This window comes from Macadamia integrifolia, chromosome 1, assembly GCF_013358625.1.
Source record: "Macadamia integrifolia cultivar HAES 741 chromosome 1, SCU_Mint_v3, whole genome shotgun sequence".
NCBI lineage: Eukaryota > Viridiplantae > Streptophyta > Magnoliopsida > Proteales > Proteaceae > Macadamia > Macadamia integrifolia.
The window spans coordinates 23,006,159-23,028,655 of record NC_056557.1 but is presented as its reverse complement, the minus strand read 5'-3'; the positions used below and the strand labels follow the sequence as shown (position 1 = coordinate 23,028,655).

At 38.6% G+C, this 22,497-nt stretch overlaps 1 protein-coding gene across 4 annotated transcripts in view; it reads left to right on the top strand.

Moving 5' to 3' along the window:
- The window catches only part of LOC122081801 (plant cysteine oxidase 3-like), a 22,766-nt gene extending 1,084 nt beyond the window's left edge, over nucleotides 1-21,682 (top strand). The window contains exons 1-5 of one of the 4 annotated variants that reach the window (XM_042649127.1): nucleotides 9,574-9,623; nucleotides 15,818-15,978; nucleotides 19,612-19,774; nucleotides 21,079-21,279; nucleotides 21,365-21,682. In XM_042649127.1, coding sequence (XP_042505061.1) covers nucleotides 9,602-9,623; nucleotides 15,818-15,978; nucleotides 19,612-19,774; nucleotides 21,079-21,279; nucleotides 21,365-21,492 — 675 coding nt within the window. In that variant the 5' untranslated portion in view covers nucleotides 9,574-9,601 and the 3' untranslated portion in view covers nucleotides 21,493-21,682. Of the gene's footprint in view, nucleotides 1-9,573; nucleotides 9,624-15,817; nucleotides 15,979-19,611; nucleotides 19,775-21,078; nucleotides 21,280-21,364 lie in introns of those variants that run through there. The other 3 variants (XM_042649107.1, XM_042649117.1, XM_042649098.1) reach the window with 3 other exon arrangements.
- Nucleotides 21,683-22,497: the final 815 nt, after the last annotated feature.

Genomic DNA, 22,497 nt, shown 5'->3' with positions numbered 1-22,497 from the left:
AAAAAAAAAAAAAAAAAAAAAAAGAAAGAAGAAAAGGATGAGCCCCAATGTTATGGATCATAGTTACCGTGAAACCCAATTTCATTGCTAGTACCTATGGTTCCTGTGTCTTGTTTCCCCTATATGTTCTTAATGAAGATATATGTCGTAAAGACTCTTGTAAGGCTTTGTTGTTTCTCACAACTATTGGTAATCAGAGAAGTGCAAAAACTTGATCACTGACTAATCGAAGAGAACGAAGAGGAAGCTGTGCCACATTATTTTGTGTGAGTCTCCAGGTAATGGAACTTAAAGCTTTTTCTAGGTTTTCATTATGTGTGTTGGTACTTGGTACTGACACCTTAAAACATCTCTGGAGGGATTGAACTGGTATAGGCTACTAAGGACCAATCTATAATTGCATGACGACCCAATTTTTTAACCTGATATGTTGTTAACTTTACTGCTTTCTCTGATGCTATGCCAGTGTCCAAAAATTTAGTCACCTTATTTCTGTAGCTCAGACCTTAACAGCCTTACTATCCTCCATCTTTCTGCAATGGATTTTTTTTTTTTTCTTAATTGTTTTGATTATGAACATGGTGCAAGTAGGGTTAAACATATATGGAAGGATTTATTATTTTTAGATTGTGTGATATTACTCAAGACTCTTAATTGTTTATACTTTTCTGTTTGGGTTCCACCAGACCTGTTTCTGGAAAAGGCCCCATAATTGCTTTGCCACTGACCTGATATCCATCTTACAAAGACTCTGGTTGATAATCTAAAATTAAGGATGATGTCTGATTTATCTATTCTAGCTCATATAGACATATAGTATATTATGACGTGGATCGATTTGAAAATGCTAGTATCCTTTCTTTCTTCATTGGGAAATCTCTAGCTTTTGGATTCATTTTCCTTTTGGACATTATAGTCGATGTGATTTACTTTCAGTTATGAAAGAAAATGAATTTTGGAGGGGTATGGCTGATGCAGATAGATCACCTAAATGGACTTATTTTATTGGAAATAAGCTTTGGGTTAGGTTATGTATGTGTTGGACCTTTGATCCAATGTGTTTTCATTGTAATGGGCCAATTTATAGGCCTATACAGGTAGAGGCTAGGCATACGGGATTAGTTAAGTGATTTTTATTTCTTCATTTTAATTGTTATTAAGTGTTTTAGTTAAGCTGGATTAGGGTTCTACCAGTCCAGTCCTGTTTGAATCAGTTTCCTTTGTTATTTTAGTTTCTTAGTCAATTTAGGTTACCTTACTAGTTAAAGATTGGGTTAGGCCTCCCCTTTTAGTGTTTGAGTCTGCTTTTGTGTCTTCTATATAAGTTTGTAAGGTGGACCAGCATGGTACATGAATTTGATGAATAAATTTGGCTTTTGCCTTCGATTCTGTGGTGATTCAGACTGCTCCTTATTGTAGTGATTCAACAGGCCCTGTTGTGATGATTCAACAGGTGAGTTGGTGGTGATTCTGATCATTACCTTGCAGTGGGAAGCCCAGGTACTACTGTTCTTTATTTTGATTCTTCTTATTGTACCAAATCTGGTCATCTATTTTCTGCATTCACTTTCAATTCTGTTCCTGCAACATTGGCTTTTCTATTCTCACTGATATTGCTGGAATTCATATTATTACTGTTCTGATTTCAATTCTGGCTTTAGAAACTCTTATTGGTTTTGTTCTGAGTTTTCTCTTGAAAATTTTCTACTCTGTATTTGATCCTGTTTGGTACTGGTTTTATATATAAATTAGAACCACAGGTCAACATTAAGGGCATACAGATGTTTTTAGTACTTAGAGAAGTAGTTGAGGCCTGGCTGAATGGGTTGCGAAAACTTTCCAGTCCTGCTTAAAGAAATGCATCCTTATACAACTTAGCACTCTTTTCTCTTTATTACACTCCCTCTGTTGCGCAGAGATTGTCAAGTTTGACAAATCTCACTTTTTAAGGAGAGTTTGTATTGCATCGATTACCTAACCATTTTCCTTTTTTTTTAACTAAACTTCCACTACTAAGTGTTTTTCCCAAGTTGCCACTGAGAGGGGAAGGTGTATCAATGACCTCCAAAAACTATAGCGAAATTCAACCCTTAATTCTAACAGGCTGTACTTGACACTGAAGTTAACTAACGATGCAGACTGTCAAGCTATCAAACCCAATTGGTCAGGGCACACCGTAATTACCAATCACTTACAATTCGTGTGCAACCCAGCCTTGCTACCACAAAGTGGTTTGTGGGCCAGGCTTGCCAAGGTATGCACACCCACTCTACAAGAACTACACTCTCCAAATATGCAAGAAGATACAATCACACAGGAGGCACAATTTTTATGTGGTTCGGTCAAGATGCCTACGTCCATGGAGCAATGCCCTAATCAGACTTCTTATATTGCTCAATAATCTCTCAAGATTTTGATTGCTACAACGATCCAGGAGCACCCACCCCTACTTCTACCCTTGCTACCACAAAGGCTAGGGCTACAACCCCAATCCTAGTAGGCAACTATCTGATAGGTTTCCAATGATAGAATGAAATAAATTCAAATCTCCAACCCTTCACAACTCAAGACCATAGGTTTTCCAACATATACAACCCAATTCAAATATAGGTATTTGCAGAAAATAGATTACTTCAATTGAGTAATCCCAATTGGAAGAGCCTCAGACATTCTCCTCTCAATGAGGAGAGCTCAAGTTCTTGCTGTACTTTTCTGAGAGATGCGGGTATCAAATGATCTCTCTCTCTCTCTCTCTCTCTCTCTCTCTCTCTCCCCTTGAGACGGCTCTCTCCCTCTTTCCCTCTTTTAATGCATTAAGCACACTAAGGGTAGCATACTCTTTTCTTCTCTTGCCCTCCATCTTCCTCTGTTTGGAAGCATGTCCTCTCCAGTTGCTGGCCGGCTAGGAGACCCATCCTACCCTTCTCCAGGGAATGGAACTGGATCGACATGACCTTCTCGGGCTCTTCTCTTTGTGATATTGTTGGTAAATTGGCTTTCTCTGCAACCAATCACCTATGGATGGAGCGTAACATTCGTAGATGGACCCCCAAATCTCGCTCTCTGGAGGAGATTTGGAAAGCTATCTACTTTGATGTTACCTCCAAAATTCATACCCTCCATGGCCGCCTTGTCAATAACTCCCTTAGAAACGCCCATATCATCACTTCTTGGAACCTTAGGGTGGATATCATCCCTCCTTTTGAAGCCACCATGGACCCCCCCCTTTGCCTAGTTGAAGCCTCCCCCTCTCCCCCTCTCCCCCTCTCCTTGAGATGATTTAGGTTGTTTGCTGGTTTTGTTATGTTGGTTGTATTTGGGCTCTATCTGCTCTTATTTTTGTTTCCTTTTGTTTTATTTTGCCCCCTCGGGTTGGCTTTTCCTTGTTGGCTTAAACCTTATCCTCCTCCCCTCCCATTTTTCCGTTTATATATTCTTCTTCATGCTTGGTAATGAATTATTTATTCATCCAAAAAAAAAAAAAAAAAAGGTGGCATAGTCAAATTAGATGTAAAAGTATTTAAATTGTAATGGACAAACAAAGTGGGGTATAGAAACTAGAAAGACTTCAAAACAGATACTCTTTGTGGGACCGAGGGAGTAATTCAGGTTAGGCTAGTTGGCCAAGCAAGGCTGCCAAAAAATGTTGCTATATCACGTAGTTCTCCAATGACAAAGGTTTCATGTAAGTTGTGATCTAACTATGCGAAAAATTGGCAAGGAATATATGCTTGGAGCCACCATTTATCCTTGCTTGGTTGGTAGGGATTATTTGGATGATTCAAATAATTTGTTGCCTGTGTGAAACTTCCAGTTTCATTCTAGCCTTAGATCAACTACTGTAAATCATGGAGTTTATTTGTTAGTGCTTCAGCTAGAAAGGACCTAAATAAATTCTTAGAATAGGAAACGGCTTATATGTAAAGGAATTTAGTCATTTTTCAGGCTAGTAATTATAAAGCTTTATTAACCTCAAACCTCGTGGGATTTTAGGTTCATTTCTGTGGCTTTTCATCTCTCCACGAGAACTCCATGAGAACCCTAAAGTGGCCACCGCCAGGCTGCTCCCCCCCCCTTATCCTTCCTTCTTCTTCTTCTCTTATCCTCTCCCTCTCCCTCTCATCCTTTGCTCTCCTTTCTTTTCTTCTTCACCTTGTTCCTCTCAAATTTCACATCTGGGAGGTCGTGATCCACCCCTTGCCGTCTCCCTAGTCCTTCCTATCCCGTCTTGAAGATTTGGTGATGGTCTTGTCGGGATCCTTCCTGATTGACTCGTTGGCTCCTTCTTTTGTCGGCATTTCTCTAGGCCTACAGTTGCTCATCCTCAAGCTGCTACTCTGATCGGGTATGGCTATATCGTGGCCATCCGCTAGCTCCAACCTACTCCCAAATTGATTTGTTGGCTCCTCCTCCCCACTCCGCCGACACTCTCTAGGCATGTAGCCACTCATCCTTAAGTCGCTGCACAGTTAAGGTGTGCCCTTATGCCACTGGCCTAGCCATGCTGTCTTCTGGATCCTTGGCAAATCAAACGTCTTCTCTTGTTTCCTCCCTGATGGAGTCGTTTACTTCACTGGAGATTTCTTGGCAAGCTCCTTGCAAGGCTTGCAACCCGTAAGGCTGCCAACATGCTCAGCCAACAGCCGCCTCGCTAATGCCCCACCTTCGTGGCTGTCTCTTCCGCGAGGCAAACTTCTCTCTTGGCCGTGGCCCTCCGAAAGGCCCGTGCCCCTCCGCCATGCCTGCCTTTTTCTGTCGGATCTCTGATTCATATCTTGGTGGCTTGGAAGTTGAAGTGATGAGATACAATGGTAGGGTTTGGCTGAACCCTACCTGAAATTTCCTTATTTGTTCCTCTTCCTTCTTTGGGCTTCTGGGTTCTTGTTCTGCCCATGTGAGCTTTAAAATTTTAAGTTGTTAGGCTTCTTGGCTCCTTTTATTTTAAGCCCGTGTGGTCTTTGTGTTGTAATGGACATGTCATTTCGGACATGTCTTCTACTCCTCAAGCCCTCTGGGCCTTGAATGTTATCTTTTCTGGACTTTGGTTACCCTTCTAGTGTTTGTAATCTCCCTTAGGGGATATATTTCCCTCCCCTTCTTTTAATCCATTTATTAATTGACCCAAAAAAGAAATTTATGAAAGATCAATTGTTTATTAGGATGGTATTTGTGGATTTGTGATGCATTTGAAGATACAGGTACATATAGCATTTTCTGCTAAGTAGGGTAATTTCTTTGTATAGCAAGCCCACTTACGTAAAGTACTCATTCATAGCCTTTTGACTGACCTTCAATAGTATTGTATCCATTTCTCTTAGGCTCCATTTGGTATTGTTCCAAAACAACGTTTCTACCGTTTTTTTGTTCTATTGGAACCAAAAAACGTAAAAATCTGTTTGGCAACCATATGTTGAGTTTCAGTTTTTTTGAACCAAAAATTGAAAAAAAAAAACGATTTGAAAAAGGAAAGACAGAACAACAAAAGCTTGTTCTGTCCGACTGTTTCGTTTCAAAGGTGTTAAAAAGGGAAAAAATTGGAACTTTCGTTCCCGAGAAAGCAAAGCAACGCCTGCAGAGAGAGGACGGCGATTTCTTCTTCTCCGTTCTCCTTCTTCTTCTCTTCTTGGAATTGGAACCCTACGGCTGCCTCCTTCAACTTCTCCGTCGCTGATCACGTTTGACTTCGACCGCAACTGGCGATCGTTACTGGCGAATCTTCATCTAAGGTTCAATAACCCCCAGGCATGGAGGTTCCACCACAGGCCACTATAGTGACTAGGTTTTGATTTCTCTTTCTTCTCTACTTCTCTGTGTAACTATAATGTTTGCTATGGTAGTCTCTATTACTTTGCTTTTTAGTTGTTTCTGTTTTGATGTTTGAGACTGAGCGCGGGGGTCAGCTTTGTATTGATGGAAGGCGAAAGGGTGGGTTTTTCAGTGGCGGAAGAGAATGATTTTGTTCCCTGTCTGCTCCTGGGCATCTTATTTCTTCTTGATTATATTGCTTATTCATAGGTCTTACTTTAATGTCATGGAACTCTTATGTTCCTCTGTGAAAGCAAAGCCATTTTTTTTTTTTTTTTAATAATTATGTTACACTATATGGTTTGGTTATTGTCATCTTTCTTTTTTACCAAGGATTGGGAATCGGGGTTGAAAATGGTCCTTTGTAGAAACAAGGGCTTGAGTTTTTATTATTGGAATTCAACCCCAGCAAGGAACTTCCTCTTAGATCCCTAGGCTGTTAATGCTCTTTATATGTTTGATTGTGTCAATTTCCAGGTTTCTGATATATCTAACTTCTTTTTAATCCCTAATTGTCTTCTTCGCGATCATTGTTAGTTTTCAATTGTTGAATTGGGATTTTTTTTTTATCTAGTTACTCTTGCTTGGGTGCTTGTGAGCAAATCATTATACTATGTTTATTACTCTGGTGTTTGTTTTGTTCTTGCCTGTGTCAGTTGCATTGCCTTGAAATTATAGAGACTCATGCCATCTATGCAACTTTTTGCTTGGATTGGATTACCAAATTATGTAAACATTTGAGTCGACCTGAGAATGATTGCCTATGTTAATAATGTGAGCATGTTCTGAAGTCCTCTTTTAGAATATGCTACTGTTATTGGATGCTTCCTTATTGTAGTCTACAGAGAAGCTTGAGGTTTTTTTTGAATCTATAAATGTATGTACTTTGATTTATATTAATATAGGCTTTGGTTTGTAAGTTGAAACACGAGTACCAACAATTCAAGAGACTACTTGACATAACTGGATTTGGGTGGAACTCAATGACAAAATCAGTCACAGTTGATGATGAGTCTGTATGAGATTGGTCAATACAGGTACAATAGATTTCACTAGCTAGTTGAATTATTTAAAAATTAGATTGCAATGAGTAGTACATCTGAGTGATACAATGACTGCTTATGCAGGCAAATCCAGGTTGGTTGAAATACAAGAAGTATGGACTAAACAATTGGCCAGATTTGAGCATGATATTTGGGGATGCATATGCTAGAGGTAACTTAGGGGTTGATAGTGCTCAAGATTTGGATGACATCGAAGCTGTTAATACAGTTGATATTGAGCAAGTATTTGATTCCCCTAGTACCCCGGTGCATTTAGGCATGATTTACCCCTTTCATGAAGATGCTCCTACTCCAACTCAGACCACCACAAAGCAAAGTCTTGATAGGACACCCACGGGACGAAGAAAAAAGAGCGTCAATAAGGGGAGATAGCCACGTGAAGGACTTATATGGGAAGTATTTATCCATTAAAATTGAGAAAGCATCCAGTACTTCCGTTACATCTCCTGTTCGTGGTGGGGAAGGGGCATCTCGTCCTCAAGATTTCAATGTGAGTGCATGTGAGGCGGTGTTATCCTCCATACCTGATATGTCAAAGGAGATATATTTGAAGGCCACCAGTCGCATGTGTGCTGATCCTAGTTGGAGAGAGTTGTTTGTCTGTGCAGAGCCTGTTAAGAGGACTTGGCTTTTAGATGCCTTGGAGTAGTTGAGGTTGTGTTTGAATGCTACTTTTAATAATTTTGGATTCAAGACAATACTTTTGATGTGTGTAATGTTACTTTTGGAGATACATTGAATGCTACTTTTATTTCTTTTGTTTTTTTTCTATTATTGATGTTTGTAATGTTACTTTTGGAGATACATTGAATGCTACTTTTATTTCTTTTGTTTTTTTTCTATTATTGATGTGTGTAATGTTGAACATGTGTTTTGGGTTGAGACGATGTGTCAGATTGTTATGTTTTACAGTTATTTGTTTTAAATTGAGAAGTAATTGTTAATTTATTGCAGTTATGTCAAATGCATTATGTGAAATGTCTGGTGATGAAGAAGATACGATCATTCACATGGGAATGGATTTACTGAGTGAGGCAGTATATATTCGAGAACCATGTAGGGATAGTGTATTTCTAGGTGTTGTTATGATGCATGGGGTATTGAATGGGCATGCCAACAGATGCTATGAAGAGTTTAGGATGGAACGTCATGTCTTCCTTAACCTATGTGATTATGTTAAACATAGGGGGTGGTTGAAAAACACGACCAACATCCGAGTGGATGAACAGCTTGGAATGTTCCTATGGATTGTTGGGAAGGGTTCAAGTAATAGGGACACTCAAAATCATTTCAACCACTCAGGAGAAACAGTCAGTCGAACATTCAATGTTATCTTGATTGCAATGCAACGCCTGGCTAAGGAGAAAATCAGACCGCCAGACGTCAATATGATACCGATAGAGATTGCACAGAACCCGAAATACTACCATTTTTTCAAGGTAAATATGTTAATATGATACATGTTTGTAATTAAATATATGAATGTTTATATTCTTATATGTAGTGACCATTTAATTGTCACTATATGTCATAGCACTGTATTGGCGCCATAGATGGTACTCACATCCATGCGGTAGTTCCAAGAGAGAATCAAACTCGATATAGGAATCGGAAGGGGATCACAACTCAAAATGTGATGTGTGCATGTTCATTTGATATGCGATTCACATGTGTATGCCGGATGGGAAGGTATTGCAAATGATTGTTGAGTACTTGAACAGGCAAGAAGTGATCCTCGATTGAGTTTTCCACATCCACCTCCAGGTATTAACTTTATACTAATATATTAGATTTTCATTTGAGTGTATACGTAATAATATATATTATTTTTTTACTATAGGAAAGTATTATGTTGTCGACTCTGGGTATGCTAGCCAATCTAGATTTTTGACACCATTTAAAGGTGAGAGATACCATCTACCGGACTATAAAGGGCATTGAAGATCCCCAAGAACAGCAAAAGAGTTGTTCAATTATAGACATTCATCACTTCGGAATGTCATTGAACATACATTTGGGGTATTGAAGAACAAATTTCAAATTTTAAGGCTAATGCATCAGTTCCCAATGAAAGCTCAGGCATCAATCGTACTGGCATGTCGTGGGCTACACAACTATATTCGAGAAGAGCATATTGCTGATGCTGAATTCGTGGGGATGAGTGATGATTTAAAAGTTGCAGAAGATGACTTGAATCCGCCACATGAAGATTTCGTTGATCATTCTATAACACAATCAAGTCAACGAAATCGGACAAAAGAGATGAATGCCACTAGGCTAAGAATTACAAATGCAATGGCTAGACAGCAAAGGATGCCAGAACTAGTTAAAAATTAAAACTGATAACTATTTTGACAAAACTGAAAACCTAAATTGATGTTTCAAGTGATGTAGTACTTGTTTTATGTTACATTTATGTATGTGGTACAAGTTGATATTATTATGAATGTCATATATTTGGATGTTATATTAACTTTTTTTATATTTAAATTTCTGTTACAGATGACTTCTTCTATGCCCCCACTCATGATAGCAAATTATGAAATTTGTGTGAAGAGTTGTGGTAAATATACAACCAAGTCGGGTAAAAATATTGGAAGAGAATTTTTCAAGTGTCAAGATTCATAAAAAAATTTCATGTGGGTGGATTAACTACATCTATGTAGATGTGGTAAAGGTCAATGTAAAGTACGAACTGCGACGAAAGGTCTAAACAAGGGACAGTATTTTCTATGTTGCCCAAATTCAACTGGGGTAATTTATTTCTACAATTGATCTATACCTATAGATAATTTTAGATTTTTTTTTAATTCGATGTTAAATTTCAACGACCCTAATCACATCTATTATTTGATATAGGCTGATAACCGTGGATGTGGTATATTTATATGGTTGAAAGATGAAACACATATCTCTACCATACAACATACATTATGTTCAGAAAGCTCAAGCTCAACATCAACATCATCCACACCACCGTCCGTTTCGAACGAGTACATGAAAGGATATCTGGAAGGGACACTTAAAGGATTAGAGGACCAAACAAATAAGATGAAAGACATCCTCCATGCATTCAAGTCTTTAGACTTGGACAAAAAGTGAAAATTTGGGGAATTATGTAATAATTAACTTGGACAAGGCATTGTTAATACTGTATTTTATTCATCCTTTTGAAACCATGTTAATTTTTTAGTTGGTATGTAATATTTTATTGTCCCAAAAGAATTTATATGATTATAGTATTTTAATGTTATTTCTGTAATTAGTGACTTAAAAGAAAAGAAAAGAAAAGAGAGAAAAAAAAAACCGTTTCTGAAACAAGTATTACCAAACGGCAGAACTGTCGTTTTTTGGTTCTGAAACTGTTCTAGAAACAGATTCACCAAACAGCTCTAAATCGTTTAAAAACGGCGTTTTGACACAGAAACTGAAATTTTCGTTTTTTACACGAAACGGAGTTTTATGAACAGAAACGATACCAAACGAAGCCTTAGTCGTTTTTTTATCTGGCAATAAGATTAACTTTTTAAAGCACAATGGTTTCAGAAGCCTATTCCATGGCATCCAAACCATGTGATGGTCTCATAAGAAAGTTCATCTATGAGATAGAGGAATAAACATGGTTTCAACCTAGCTTCTTATGGCACCCTACTCATTGGTTCTCTACCATTCTTTGAAGATTGACACAGAAGAAAAATTGTAACCATCTATGCGAAAGAAATAGGTCACTAGCAATTTACTTTCGCATGTCTAACTGTAGGTTTTCCAATTAGGCTTCAATTAGGCTTTGTTTGTTTCAATATAAAATGGGCGCTAGTAAAAGGGAGAATGTAAATATCCAATAATAGATTTGTTTCGTAGGGGAGAATAAAAAAGAAACACTGTTTCACGGCCCCACAGTCTTGTGCCAAACTTTATAATATAATGCAGGAAAAGTAAAAATTCCCTAATTTTATTTTACTTCCGGGTGCTTTTATGTCAAAACCAAGGTTCGAAAACTCAGTGGCATGTCATAGATATCTCAGAAATTTCAGATTTTTTCTACCGAGACGAAATGACATACGAAATAAGATTATGACATCATCTTGGTCGATATTCCGGCATCTTGCCAAAATTTCTGTCAGTTTTGTATCGTTTCACTGAAATGATACCAACTCCCTTTAAAAAGACATGTGACTCGTGGGATGGGCTCGAAATTTTGACCTCATTTCGTCGGGTTTCACCTATTTTACCCTGTAGAAGCTGAAAAGTGTCTCCAAGCTCAAATTTTTGCCACATCTTCACCTCAAAGACAAGGGTCACACTAGATACAAGTGAAAGGACTCCCATTGTTGAAGATCTACACACCTTCAAGGTTGAATAGGTAAACCACTTTCTCCCAAAATTAATTTTTTGCAAAAATTAATATAAATACATCTTTGATAAGCAGAGAGTACTGTGGGAGAGATACGAGGTCACCGTAATGTGTGATGGTTGGACAGGGCCAACGAGAAAGTCCATCATCAACATTATGGTTTTTTTTTTTTTTTTTTTTTAATGCATCCAAGGACAAAAAGGATGCAAAATGCATCTACAAATTGTTAGAGGTAGTGCAAGAGGTTGGAATAGAGAACGTTTTTCAAGTTGTAACGGACAATGGAAGCAACTACAAGAAGGCCGGTCAGAAGTTGAACTACATTAAACATCAAATCTTTTGGACCCCTTGTGCATCACATTGCATTGATTTGATGTTGAAGGACATGGGGAAGCTCAAAATGGTGCAGTGTGTGGTTGAGAAAGCGAGGCAGGTGAAGACATTTGTATATACCCATGGGTTTTCACTGAACCTATTGAGGGAGAAGTGCGAGGGGGACGTGGTTAGGCTTAGTCTCACAAGATTTGCCACCAATTATGTTGCACTGAATAGTTTTTAGCCAAAGAAAGTTGGCCTTAAATCCATATTTGCCTCTGAGGAGTGGTTTGGGTGGAGGGAATCAGGAACTCTTGTGGTAGGTCAGCACAAGAAACAATTTCATCGAAGGATTTTTGGCAACAGTTGGGTAAAGTGGTGAAAATTTTGTCACTAATTGTCGGAGTATTGAAAAAGGTGGATTCTGCTTTCAAGCCCACTATGCCAATCTTGTATGTTGTTGTGGATATGATGAAAGAATATGTCTACCCTGCTAGTCCCACTGGCAGCAAGAAATTCTTGAAGATAATATAGGACCATTGGGATCTCTAACTAATGCATCTAATGCATAAGGCTGGTGAGCCATATACATTACATTTTTTTATATTTAAATGACATTATATGATGTATTAATGTAAACATTGAGTAATTGACAAAATCAACATGTCAGCATACTATTTAAACCCGAAGTATCAATATAGCCATAGACTTGCGCTGAATCTGGACCTTCTTGAAGCAGTGAAGCAGGTGGTTTCCAAGTTGCAAACAAGTAGTAGACTACAGTCCATCCCCAATCATGAGGTGAGTTTGTAGTTCAATAACAATTTAAAAAGTAATTACAATTTGCAAGAGATTAGTTGTTAATTATTCTCCAAATGGTTATAGACGAGAGAATTCAAGGGTGTGCTCTCCCAGACATATTCCGCCTCCGATTGTGAGCAAAACTGGGGTATGTTTTCAATCATCCACTCGAAAGGCCTAACCAATTAGGTTCAAAACATCACTAACTTGGTGTATGTGCACTACAATATAAAGTTGAAGATGCAGCACATATGCATGGGTATAGAGAATGATAGGGGCCAGATCGAGCTTGCGGATATTTTTTAGGTTGAGTCAGATGACAAGGATCCTCTAATGTACTGGGTGAGGGAAATATGTGATTCTAGTGATGGATCAGCCTAAAGGTAGGCCGGACCCACATGTAATGGAATAGATGGGGGTTCAATGTTGACGAGTACATGGCTACAAATGGTTGGATAAATTCACAGACCCCCGACCATTTGACCATGCACCTGGTAGGGATGATGAAGAGGAGGAAGAGCCTGATTAGTCTTCCTCAGGTGGTCACAGTCAAACTCATACTCAGGCTCAGGCTCGCTGTCGATACATGATGGTGATGGCGATGGTGATGGTGATGAGGTGGCAATAGATTTATAGGAATTTTGAGAGCAGTATGAATAGGTCAAGACGAAGCCAGTGCAATTCACTGGGGAGACCCAGTTTGATCATGCCACACAAGATATGGATCACGGTGAACATCAAGCAGGGGCGGGAGGAGTGCAGGCTACACGAGAGGGCCTTGTCGCAGGTTCAATGGAGATGAGCAGAGAGATTGTATGAACATTGATAGCATGACTACCTCTATTGGCGGAATGAGTTTGAGTAGAGGGGATAGTCACAACAAAGGAAGTGGGCACGCCATCATTTACCGGAGAGAGCACCTGATCAGAGTATAGTATTGGTGGTGGTTATGGTCATTTCACTAGGATGGGGGCATGAATCTGGTTCATCCATTCCTAGTTTTGAATATGACGCCCAGTCACATAGTGTTAGTTTTGTGGACGGCTTATTCTCCTACCCAACCCAGTAGTACATGTTGTTGGAAGCATCAGGTCATGGTGGTGGCTTCTTCTTCTTCATATTATGGTGGTGACACCGACACATACCCTAGGATAGGTTACCTTCAGTATATAGATGAGTCAATTTATATGGAAGTTGTGGAGAACTACGTTTGTTACTTCTTGCACAATATGATGTGGCATGCATTTGTTTTATAGTCAAAGGAAAATGCACGTCAACTCCATCAAACAATGGGTAGAAACCAGCAAGGACATAATAGTTCATTTCATTAGACTAAACACTCTGATCAGTGTTGTATTATTCTTATGTTTGGAACATGGGATACATACTATATAACTTTGTGGGCTCTGATCAGTGTGAACTCTAGTACTCTACTTTATAGGTTCTACTTGTTCAATTTTTCTTTCACATATGTCGTAAGTTATGACTTATAAGTTAATTAATCAATATTATGGTTTGATCATGGCATGTATAGCATTATTTACTTGTTTTACTGCCATACTATATCTTATATTAGTAAAACAATGTGTAGAATAAGCAATATTTCATAACATATACAGGGCAGTATGACGGTTGCTGCCAAACAAGGGTGCAACTCTAAAACACGCAGTGTCATTTTTTTTTTTTTTTTGTAAAGTCAAGTTCTAAATGTGTTTATTTACCTTAAAACAAGCTTCCCACCAAGTTTCATGTCATAATATGGTTGCTTGACCATTGAGACAACCATTCATGACATTATAAAAAAAAAAAAAAAATTAAAAAAAAACACATCATCTTGCCGAGATCTCGGCGAAATTTCAGTATTTAAAACCACTGAAACGAAACGATATTTCAAACCTTGGTCAAAACAAATGGAGCCTTAATAAAGAATGCTGAAGAAGTCTCCTTTTTATCAACCCTAAGAACTGCTAATATAATGCATGCGTATTTAGATGTTCTGAAGACCCTTTTTTTGGATCGTCTGTCTTCACATTCTGCTGTCTTTAGGATTTTCCATTTGATTGATGGAGTGGAACTTCTCGCAATCAAGAAAGAGAGTAAGAATATGAAATGAGGAAAGAAAAAGGTACTTTAGAGTTTGAACTGCTAAACAGCGGAAATCCAATCATGATGTATCCTTTCAAGCTTTTTGTTTCCCATTCCTTTGCAGAGTTTCACTTATTTAATGAGTTGGAGATTCTGCTTTTAATAAATAAGAAAATAAAACAAACATGTTGGTCAAACCAAAATCAAGTGTCTACATTGCTAAGGATAAAAGGAAATTCTTGAATAAAGGGGAGCTTTGGTAGGCAAGTGTCATGAAATGCTTCCTTTCTTGAGGATATGTAGGAAATATATTTGCAGGAGAAACTGCGTTCCGAAGCTTACATGCCAATCAATTTGAGGCATCATTTGGAGGGTTTTTTTTTTTGGGGGGGGGGGGGGTGGGGAGGGGGTACGGTTTGGCTATCAGACCATTTGTATAAGGGGTGACCCCCTGAATTGGCCACATGACAAATTTGTTGGCCCACCTTAACGGTATGCCATCAATCTAATTTTAATAGATCAACTCTTCAACCATTTTTCATATTATTCCACATGGAAAACTTCATGCTGAATCTTGCCGTATGATTAGATGGTGACCTGGGGTACATGTGACCTTTATTGGGTGCCACCTTAGCTACCATGTGGCCAATTTCTTACCCGTCCTGCCAAGCATAGCAGGACCATATAAATAAAGCAAGGGCTTGGAATCGTGGATACTGACTCAGATAGTTCAAAAGAAAATGGTCTGTGTAGACCAAGGAGAACGAGAGCGCTTCCTTATGAGTTCAAGGTGAAGGTGGTGCCACCACTGACCTTATCATAGGGTAATTGAAAGAAATCCCTTCTAGGCAACCTTTGGATGTGCCACGTTATTCAATTTGGAATCCATCCTTCATTAGAATCAATGTTCATATTGGAATGCCTTATCACAGCTTGAATTTAACAAGGAGGGGTGTTACCATATAGGGATACAATTATCAATGTAGTTAAGTGCAGAAGGTAGGAGGAGCATTAGAGAAGCTGATGTGATTGAAGCTATGCCATATAATTTCAAATTAATTCCAATATGTTGTGTGAAGGTTATGCTATGACCCTGGATCGAAAGAAATGGACAAATAGGATGAAGTAGTTGACCCCAAATAATTAGGAAGTGGCTTGGATTTTGAAGAATATGATCTGAGTTAATGAAAGTGTAAATGCTTTTTTCTTATGCTTAGAGATAGATTGCATCTAAAAATGAAAAAGGATTAGTGGCAAAGGTCTTTACCTTCCTTGCTTTTAAGGATGTTCTCTTGATATTTAGGGAGATGTATTGATTATTTTGCGACATTTTTCTCATATATTTCAGATTGTATGTCTGCCTGGCAGATAATAAATGATCACTTTTTTGTAGATAAAACTAGTCCTGCTGATGTAGGCCTCAGGGAGGACAACTCAGATGATGATCGGTGCCATGGTTTTTTGGGGCACAACTCGGATGATAATTTCGACATGATAGCTCGATGGGATCAATCCATAAAGTACTTGGAATTACATGAAAATGAGAGTTTTACTGTAAGTGTCATCAGCTACTTGCTTTCCTTAACTGACCTTTATAAGCATTGGTTTTAATCCTCCATCCAGTGGAGCTCAATTACGTATTGTACGTAGATGTTTACTGTCTAGGAGGGTATGCCTGTCTCCATGCTGCATATATGCATGTGGTATTTAAGTGGACTCTTGTTATCACAGAACTAGGTACACCATATCTGAAATGTTTTAAGAAATGACCTGAAAGTGTTGAAAGAAACATTACTTGCTATTTGCAGTTAGTCAAAGGGAAAGAGGGAGAGGTATCAATTTGAATATCCTTTACATTTGGGCTTGTCAATGGTAATAAAATAAACTGCATAACAGTTTATGAGCCCAATGTCATTCTGAAATGTACTCTTTCTAAAAGAAAAATGAAAAATTATTTGGGTTTAAGGTCATTTTTGTTCAAGTAATCATAACTCTGCATTCATAAGTAGACACTGGATTTAACTGGATGAGTTAATTTCTGTTTAAAGGTTTTATATTTATGCGATATTGCAAAAACCATGAAGTATTGGGAGTTGCTAATGTAAGAAAGTAATTGGTTAATTCATTATCCTCCCGATCTAGTGAATTAGAATTATCTTTTTTTGTGAGATGGATAACACAAAAAAAATTATTGAAATGAGAAAGAGATACGGGAGCAGTAGTATACCAAGAACAATGAGATGCCACAGGGACTAACCCCCTTAGAGACATTCTTGATGTGGGATTTTCCCTTTTAATTCCCTTCCCTAGCAAAAGGATTGGCTGACTGAAGCATCCAAGAGAATCCCTTGCAGCAACTTGTAGCAACACTAAACTGGCTTTCTAATGAGATGGATATCTCTCTGATGCCCACTATTGCTATATCACAGCCAACCAATCATGGACTCAGAATCTCCTTCAACTTTAATGCCCAACCAACCACTGGAAATGGCTATTCAAGCCCCTGAATGACCACCCTAAACTTAGCAGTAAATGAACAATTGCAGCCAATAGGGTCGAAGAGTAGAAGCCAGGTGAGACCCTCACGATCCTAAAGACGCCACCTATCCTGCTGGCCCTGGGTTAGACATTGAGGTTCCATCAACATTCAATTTTATATGATTGGGGAAGTGGGGCCAAGATTGGTAAATATCATCGGGGATCACTCTCATTGTGGCCACCAGAACTCCCTCCAACATAACAGCCTATCTAGTGGTCCTCAGTTCTATAGTTTCAGTAATCTCCTGGGGAGATCCCCAGTACATCAGATTGTTCCACTCCTCTCAAATAATCCAAATGCAAAAAAGAAAGAAAAGTGTCAAATCAACTAGGGAATGTAGACTAGGATAGGGGTCTAACCAAGTCTCAACAGCAGGAACTGTTAATCAAAGAACAACTAGATACCAACCAATACAACCAATTAAATCAGACCAAACCAGCAGCTATTGATCTCAACATCCAGTGACACTTGGAACAGATCAGTAGTGATCAAATAAGAATGACTCAGCAGTAGTATTAGGATGCTAACAGTCCCAAATCAATAATAGACACTACAGAAACAGAATAGGACTGCCCAAACAATCGATTCAGGTTCTGTCCTGGTAAAGTCACTACAGGACAAAAAAAGAGAGATTTCTAATAACTTGATAACCACAGGCCAGATGGGGACCAAAACTGGATCGAGTTCCTCTTTTAACGAGGGGAACCTCTGGTCCAAATATCAAACAAAAGTGACTGTCGGTTGGGCCTGGACAGAGATCGAAATTCCTTCTCAGGAAGCCTATTGCCTGGACAGAATTGATAAGAAAATAGGGCAAATACCTGTAGCTGCAGACCTTGAAAATAAAGCTAGAAAATACTTCGAGAACAATAAGAAAATCCACTCAGGCTTCCGACCACAGAGTGTCGACCATATCGAACACCAGTCCCTTGTTCTGTGATCAGACACAGAATACCCAGCAGAAGCATAACAGCAACAGCAGCAAGCAAAAGTTTATTCATAAAAATCGTGGGCATGGTGGGAGCCCTTCTCCTTTATTTATAATAATGATGGGGGGTTTACAAAATAGAAGCTAAGATTAGTTTCCAAAACTGAAATAAGAAACTAAATAAAAAACAACTCCTCTAGTTTTCAATTCTGAAAATAGAAACTAGGGAAATATAAATACTGAAATTAGAAACTAATTAAAACCAACTTAACCCCATCACAGCCCAAAACATGAGCTAAGAACCCAGACCTGGTCTACCCAATCAGCCACCATGGTCAACCCTCTTCTTCCTCCTTGAGGAAGTCTTCATTGCTGCATCAGTCCCCTTTACCAAATGGTTGGACTGCCAGAAATTCATCAGATCTCAGATCCGCTGCAAGAGGTTCCAGTTATGACCAAAGGAAGTCATTAGCTGGCATGATAGTTCTAGAAAAGGCACAATGTTAAAAGAACGATTGACAGTCTCTCCATGTGGCACACATGGTACAAACTTGTGGAAAGATAAAATTCCTTCAAACCTTCCCCCTCACTTCTGCAATCAGTCACAAGTGCTTATCTTTTCATGGATCACCTCCCAAGCCAATACCTTATAGTTAGGGAGAGCTTGGAATAGCTTAATAGAGTAAGCTCTGTTGTTTTTGGGGTGGTTAATAGGGACCATAAAGCAAGATCGTTATGAAAAGGAACCATCACTTGTGAGAGTCGTTCAGTGCACATTAGTTCATTAAATGGAATAAATGCACGAACCAGAGAATTAATCAGATCTGTTGCAAAGGGAATAACAGACTCTTTCAGATGTGTTTAGAACCTATTTTATACAATATAAAGGGATACAGTTTAAGAATATATGATATGACAAAAAAAAAGTAGAATATACAAATTGACTAAATTTAGTTTAAAACCAAATGAGTTGCATGAAAGGGAAAGTATCTGGTTTCTGATCATGTCTTCATTGGAGGGCTAAGGACTCAAGTATGTACCTGGAAGCTCTGTCTCCTTCCAGCTTGCTCTCCAATAATGGGGAATGGAACAAAGAAAAGAATGATATCCTAACTTGAAACTTCGATATAATTTTGAAATATCTGACTACTAGATTTCTCTAATTATGAGTATCTTTAAGGAGATTCAAAGTGGGGGTAAGGCTGCGTGCATATCTGCACCTCCCCAAACCCTGGAGTGGCGGGATCCTTGTGCACTGGGTACGCCCTTTTTTTCCCGCCTCGTGCACTGAGTACGCCCTTTTTTCTAAGAAGAGTTGAATGATGAACAAAATATGGTATTATAAGTGAACTGATCCCAATTCTAGCAAATCCACCAAGCTGGTTGGTTAAAACAATCAACTGAGAAAATGTCGATGTCTGTTTAACAGGTGTGGAGGCTTTCTGCCTCCAAGAAGAAGGGCAGATGAAGGAGAAAGGCTGAGTAGGTGATTTGGGGAAGGGTCGGGGTTTACTGCCGATGCCCTCTTTCTGTTTTGGCCTTTTGGAGTTTTACCGACATTGGTTCATCTTGGCTCATAACATGCCAAATTTCTTTATTACTCAGCATCATTCAGTAAAACAACTAAGCGATAGAAAATAGAGCTTTTTTCTTTGTCAGCAAATGTTTGGGAAGAATTTTGGACTCCTGAGTTATGACATTAGTGGTGTTTGTTTTGCAGATGTGCATATTCCGCATGCCAAAGTCAACTGTCATGCCACTCCATGATCATCCAGGGATGACTGTCTTGAGCAAACTTCTTTATGGCTCCTTGAACGTGAAGGCCTATGACTGGGTTGAACCAGCTTGTATACAAAATAGTAGGGGACCAGGGTACCGTCCAGGTGTGCTTCCAAAGCTCAAGTTATGAATTTTGTGGCAAAAGTTTCTAGAGCTTCTGTTTTATATTGCCTGAGGTGGTTTTAGCATATCCTACTATAAAAATTGTTTGAAAAAATCAGGTGTTTAAACATTAAATAATAAAATTGTTAGGGTACTCCATCCTCTATCAGAATAGGTGCCATCCAGTCTTATCAATACAGAATTGACATTCCCCGCTTAAAGGATCTGTTAGACCTGAATTCATTGTGAGCAAATGAGTTAACCATGGATTTCTGACAATTAATGAGTACTGTAGTCTTTTGAATGAGTACAACATTCATCAGCTGCTAATCATCGTTCAATCTAGCCAACTCTTGGTCTAAGGTGATCTACTGATCTGCCTTGTACCATTTGTTGGAAACTTGGAATACATGATCTGATAAGCATTAACCTGTTTGACAATGATGGCGTGAGTTAATTCGAGTATAATTGTACTTGAATGGTCCTCTTCTGTCCTCTCGAATGAAGGAACCTGATAGAAAATACTTTTTTGTTTTGACAAGAATCAGTTGATGGGGTGAGAAACCACAATGCCTCTGTATACTATTCACGGCCCCAATTTGCAAAAGTACTTTCAGGGGGGCGGAAAACAAGGAAAAAAAGAAGAAGAGCTTGAGTTCCTCTAATAATCAAATTCCAGTTAGGCTTGCTTTGAATCATCCGGATCCAATTCATCGGGAATATGACCTATGACATTAATTCAGTTGAAGATGATTGGTATCATGGAAGTCGCATGTTTCTACCACCCAGATCTGATTCCCACAACCATAGGAGTTAAATCTTCCACCTAAATTTGTGGAGCTTTAATTCAAACTAGCTCAGATGCAACCTTATCTTAATCAGTGAGGTGCATATCCTAAAATCGCTTCGAGTTTGAGACAATTTTACGGTTATACTCAGTCACTTGGATGCCGTGAAAATATCTAAAAACAGAAGCTGAAAAATAAATCTCTTGCTTTGGGTCTACCTGTTAGTGTACTTGTTTATGTACTTGACTACCTGTTAGTGTACTTGTTAATGTACTTTGACTACTTGTTAGGTACTGGCTAGCATGTTTACCCATTGGTTAACTTATATTGACCATTCATACCATTGGCACTACTTCCAGACTAACCTATGTAGAGTATTCTGCACTTATCTTTTTGGACTGCCAAACAAAAGGAAATGTGAAGCAATGCAATATCTGGTAGCTCATATGACTTGCATTTCAAACTATTCTTGTAGATGATTAGGGAATTCTGACAAAACCTCCCCTTTTCCTTGACAGTTAAATTGGCAAAATTGGTAGTGGACCATGTTAGAAATGCATCGAGCGGCACCTCTGTCTTGTACCCCAAATCTGGAGGTAATATCCATTGTTTCAGTGCAGTAACCACATGTGCAGCGTTTGACATTCTCACACCTTCTTACCGAGAAGCCGCTGGCAGCACATGTACCTTCTACCTTGAATACCCTTATTCCAGCTTCCGTAAGTAGTCTGTTACTAAAACTCTTGAAAAGGTTCTATTTCTATGTTACAAGAGAATAGTGAACTGAATTGACTGCTGTTGCAGCAATAGCAGATGGAGCAAGCATAATTGATGGAAAGGAAGAAGACTATGCATGGCTCGAGGTGATAGACACCCCAAATTCTCTATGTATGCTCTGGGGTGAATATAAGGGGTTCACTATTAAAGTTTAGCTCTCTCACTTGCTGACAGTGATTGAATTTGCTTCTGGTTTGGTATTTTTTATCCTGAAAATGAAGAAAGTGGGTCCTGTTTGGGGACCTTAGGTTGAGAACTACAGCTTTGTGTGGCTTCGAGTCATGAGATTAAGCTACTGTCTGCAGTATGTTGTTAATATATGGTTTAAGCCTCCTTTCTTCACAACACTTGCAACTGTGCTTAGGTTAATGGGATGACTCAAGAGTTCTTAGAAGAAACAATAGCTGTGTCTTATGTGGCAAATTGATTCCCTAAACAGGTTTCACCCTCTTATGAGTCATTCATCGACCTGCCATGTAGTGGTCATAATTGAAACTAGCATTATTAGTTGATTAATCCTAATACCTAGATGATTAGTACAACAACAACAAACTCAGCCGTATCCCAACTTAATGGGGTCGGCTACATGGATCTATACTAAACAAAATAGTAGAAGTCCAAACAGAAGGAGGATGAGAAGAGACAAATGAGAATAAGAGGAAAGAGGCACAGCCCATCAGTTAGGACAATCTCAGTTAATGGGGTCGGCTACATGGATCTTTGTCGTCCAATAGTTTTTATCCAAGATCATACTAGTGATAAGATCGAGATTATGCATGTCATTCCTCACCACAAACAATGATTGGTTTAATGCTAATGACATTTGAACTACTTTAGAGGCACCTGTATGATGTGGATTATCCTTGGGCTTCTTAGAAAAATGATCATATTATGATGTGGATTATCCTTGGGCTTCTTAGAAAAATGATAATCTGGACGGTTAGGTGATCTATTTCCAGACTTCTGTAACACAATTAACTGTCTATGCAGTTTAGCTATGCCAAAGAGATCAAAGATTTCAATATTATGGATTGTTGAGCATAAAAGTTGAGACTCAATCCAATAACAGATTTTGATATTGAAAAGTTCAATCTTTTGTGGGCAAAAATTCTCTAGTCGAACATGTAGTCCATTAAAAATCACACAACTTAAGTAACTTA